The 4,503-nt window shown below is 41.7% G+C and overlaps 1 protein-coding gene across 1 annotated transcript; it reads right to left on the minus strand.

Moving 5' to 3' along the window:
- Nucleotides 1-597: 597 nt before the first annotated feature.
- LOC137266241 (glycine-rich protein-like) lies at nt 598-4,301 on the minus strand. The gene is made up of 5 exons (XM_067801736.1): nt 4,293-4,301; nt 3,753-3,809; nt 2,641-2,751; nt 861-1,158; nt 598-614 (listed from the first exon to the last, which is right to left on the minus strand). Exons 1-5 carry the CDS (start codon nt 4,299-4,301, stop codon nt 598-600), a joined length of 492 nt encoding a protein of 163 aa, XP_067657837.1.
- Nucleotides 4,302-4,503: the final 202 nt, after the last annotated feature.

Consider the following 4,503-nt stretch of genomic DNA (forward strand, 5'->3'; position numbering starts at 1 on the left):
CTTATGATTCTAGGCTTTTCGTTATGTTTATATGATAAATAAACCGACGGATTGTCCTACAGTAACTTCTGATTGTAGACCTTTTCACTTGGAACGGGATACTCACTTGCATTCGAATCGCATACTGTGCACAATGGCTACTACTAAAAGATTTCATGCACGTCAAGATGCACACATGACTCAACTCCGAGTATTTTCGGATTTCACAATGACATCACCGAAGCCCTTCGTGGCAGCACAAATGATATATTTGCATGAGACATGGAACCGAATAAGAGATGGCATGTAGGAAGTATATGTGAAGCCTTCAATACCCCTATCATATTCAGTCTGATTTCTCCAGAAAATTCGAAGCACATTTCAGAAATTGCAGCAAAACTGATTACCAGTTAAATATCTGGATGTAGTTGAACCACACGTTTCCTGACTTAATAATATGGAGACATATAGTAACTCGTCCGTTTTGTAAACGTTGAATTCAGTTTTATGATTTTCAAACAATCGTTTGTATTTTAATTTTCATTGAACCAGTTGTATTGTCATGAGTATACAAAATAATGAGTATTAAGTTCTCTTTACACTGCAGGTGACAGTAACTCAGTAATAGCCGATTCCTGAAACAGAAAGGGTAGTTACATGTAAAATAGGGATTTACGGAAAAGTAACATGGAAATGTTGAAACTAAGTGCACAATAAACAATCCCAAGCATTTCAAACAGCTGACGACAGTTTGAAAGATGTTTATCAGTTGAAAATATCGTATTTGCGTAGAATAATAATAAAGACATGTGTACATGATGTTATTCAATAAAGTGAAGTTTAAAATGGGATAAGGAGTGAAATTATGTATTGCCAAATACCTTTTCCTAATCCGATTCCATATCCTGGCATTCCGTAGAAACCACCGTAGCCTCCATACAGACTTCCCAGGCCGTATCCATATTTGCCTCCATACAGACCGCCCATTCCTCCGTACGGGCCATAGCCGTAGCCTCCGTAAAAACCTCCGTGCATTGCACCTATTCCGTAGCCTAATACGCCAGCTCCTCCAAACAACCCACCCATTCCATGTGCTCCATACAGACCGGTTGGTTCAGCAAAGGCGGTAACAGCCAGGCAGACAACAAGGACGGCGACAATCTTCATCATTTTGAGTATCTGTTCAGTAACATGAAAATCATCTTCATGACAGGGAAACAACATGTTATCATTACTCGTCTGGAGATTTTTCTCCACGGCACACGTGATCAATGATATTATCATGTTTTATTTCACAAGCAACCACATATTTCCACACTGACAAGAACGGAAAATAGCACTTACACAGCCACAGTTTACTGAATTGGATCAATGTAAAAGTTGAGAAAGTAGAGGTGTGCAGCAGAAGAATGAAAACGTCAGACTGCACATGCTTACCACAGGCAAACCTTGAAATGGTACTTACAGTTTGGTCTGAATACGTAACTGTGTCTTAGCAGTTGATGAAGAAAGAGATGATAGAATATTTTCCCCCTTACCTTTATATATACAATTTGTGAACTACATGTGATTGATTTACCTTAGGTTGGCCACTTCCAGGTAAGCAACACACCTAAATGTTAATGATGTGAACTGACCATTCTTTTCGCCTCAGATGACTTGCCTCAGGTTATCACCCTAAGGGTATACATGTACATGTGTGCTGGTGTACTTGAACATTCATAAAGGAAGTAGAGGGTGGTATATAATAGGGTGTAGGTCTCTCTTCGTATATCTTTTTCATCTCCCTGTGGCATGTTTTAACTGCATTTAGAAAACAAATAACTTGCAGGTACTCAACTTTGAACCAGTATTAGGCCAAGAGTCGTTTAACAGCTGTCTATCCATTACACTTGGGATGGAGCAATGTATATCAGACATTATGACATATCTACCTGAGACGAAATTGCGAAAGACGGGAAAATTGACACAACGCAGGAGCACAGGATCGGCACACAGCAGCAATGTCACTGTTACAAGGGGTTGCTATATACACACGTGTGTGTAATACTGCAGTCTGTCCACGTGATGACCGCCTGCTTAATAGACTGATGAAATCTCCCAATAGCATGACATTCTCCCCGAATGTTAACATTATCACCACACTTAAACTAAAAACTACAATAACGTCATTTCCCAGAAGGTATATGCATATACTAGTGCCGTTTCACAGTGCCCATTGCTGGCCGCAAGGAGCGGTCGAATTGGGCAACCCGTTTGCCGTGGGTTGCGTCCCGTATCGGTGGAGGATGGGATCCTGGTGGTTGAGGGCAGTAGGAGCCTGAACCGTGTTCCTATCTGCTCAACACACCACTTTGGCCCTTACTTCACCTAGACGGGTGGTAGAATCGGCCCGATTCTATCAATCGGCTGGTCACGCCATGCCCTTTGCATGGGAAATAATATTATTCCAAGTATTCCACTGATTTTTGATGTGTTTCTATCATGAAATGTTCTAGCGGATGTATTCTGTTGGTAATCATTCTGCCTAGAGTCCTATGCCAAAAGGCAGTGGCTCATGGGCCAATCTGGCATTATTGACCTCCGGGTTCTATTTGTCTTCAGGTAAGTGTCTAGGGCGGAACCAGCCTTGCATTTTCTCTGTTTGGCAATTGTAGCTACCTGTGTCTCTTTTGCTGGAGTATAGCATCTCTGTAGCCCTGGTGTTTGTAGTCGGCTTCCACTTCGACATCGTCCTTGTTGACACTCCATGGCGGGTGGGGAGCAGGGATGCTGAATTATATTATCACAACATGTCTCAAACAAATTCTTCTGGTTCTGGCAAGACAATTAAACGCCGACATGTAGACTCTACTTCATCGGATGAAGATGTTTCTCCTGAAATTACAGATGCTTGGCCTCGGTTTATTGTGATATCATCTTTGGATGGACAGCCACTAAAATTAAATCCTATCTCCTATTAAATGCTATCTCCAAAGGCATTCAAAGTGCCTGTGGGGACGTGAAAAACGTGACACGTCTTCGAAATGGCTCCATTCTAGTAGAATGTGTAAGGCGACAGCAGTCGATCAATCTGCTGGGTTTACACCAGTTTGTCAACACTCAGGTTGTTGTGTCAGTTCACAAGACATTGAACTCAAGCAGAGGCATTGTAAGAGATTTAGCTCATTGTCTGTCTGACATGAGCGAGGAAGAGATTGCTGCAGAACTGAAAAAGCAAGGAGTAACACATGTTAAACGTTTCACAAGGAAAACTCAAGATGGCAATATTGTTAAAACGCATACTTACCTGTTTACCTTTTCTCTCCCAGTTATAACAAAATGTATCAAAGCAGGTTACTTCAATATCGGGGTTGATGTTTATGTACCACAGCCACTTCGATGTTTCAACTGCCAAAAATTTGGTCATGGGGCGAAGTTCTGTCGTAGCAAGCAGATAGTATGTTGCCGTTGCAGTGGAGCACATAACAGCTCTGAGTGCACACATGATTTGAAATGTGCCAACTGCAAAGAGGGGCATATGGCTTCCTCCAAAGTTTGTCCAACTTTTGAATTTGAGTAAAAAATCTTGACACTAAAGCATACCAAAAACATCACTTACTCAGAAGCAAAACAACTTGTCCAATCTACAACAGCTCCGTCTTCTTCAGTAAAAACGTACTCGGCAACAATTTCTTCCCCACCTCCAACCTCTAGAATTATTACCTCTTCAATATCGTGCCAGACTGACATCTCGTGGGTCAAGGATAAACAGGTTATCCTTGATGTCTCACCTCAGCGAAATCAATCAGTTTCCACAGCTTCATCTCAGACTGAACCAGAAACTGAACCTGATACAGTAAAGAAAAAGAGACTAAGAAAAATCAGAGCACTCCAGAATGTGGAATCTTCTCCAGTTTCCTCTCTTGAGGTTCACAATTCATATGAGACACTTGAAGATATGGATGTGTCTCCTCACCCACGTGTACGCGACAACAGTAAGTCGCCACGGGTTGGCAAACGTATATCCCCAGTACTTCCACCATCACCATGAGTCCTAGTTCTTCAATTCAGTGGAAATGCAGAGGTATGAAAAATAATTTCAATGAAATACATTTACTAATACAGGATGTTCGACCGGTAGCGTTATGTCTCCAGGAGACGTATATAAAATCTACAGACGCTATTAATTTACGGCAGTATAATGGTTATCACTGTTTCTCTCCCCAAGGAGATAGAGCAACTGGAGGTGCTTCAATTTTGATACGACAGGGTACTATCCATAGCCCTGTTTCTCTCCGTACCAATCTCCAGGCGGTTTCTGTTCGTCTCACCTTGAGCATTGCGTTAACACTCTGCAGTTTGTATATACCTCCCTCTTCTACCATTCAACGGGCAGATCTTCAAACCCTATATGATCAACTTCCAAAACCATGCCTCATCATGGGCGATCTTAACGGACACAACCCACTTTGGGGAAGTGCTCACACTAATACTAAAGGTGCAATCCTTGAGGAATTCATTTCCAACAATAACTTATGCATT

The sequence above is a fragment of the Haliotis asinina genome, chromosome 15 (assembly GCF_037392515.1).
Source record: "Haliotis asinina isolate JCU_RB_2024 chromosome 15, JCU_Hal_asi_v2, whole genome shotgun sequence".
Lineage (NCBI taxonomy): Eukaryota > Metazoa > Mollusca > Gastropoda > Lepetellida > Haliotidae > Haliotis > Haliotis asinina.

What these genes read in the sequence shown, in the direction of transcription:
- LOC137266241 (XM_067801736.1), bottom strand. An exon ending in AACTGATTGATTTCGCTGAG is followed by an intron (nt 2,752 to 3,752) that starts GTGAGACATCAA and finishes AATATAATTCAG; the next exon opens with CATCCCTGCTCCCCACCCGC. An exon ending in CTCCAGCAAAAGAGACACAG is followed by an intron (nt 1,159 to 2,640) that starts GTAGCTACAATT and finishes GTTACTGAACAG; the next exon opens with ATACTCAAAATGATGAAGAT.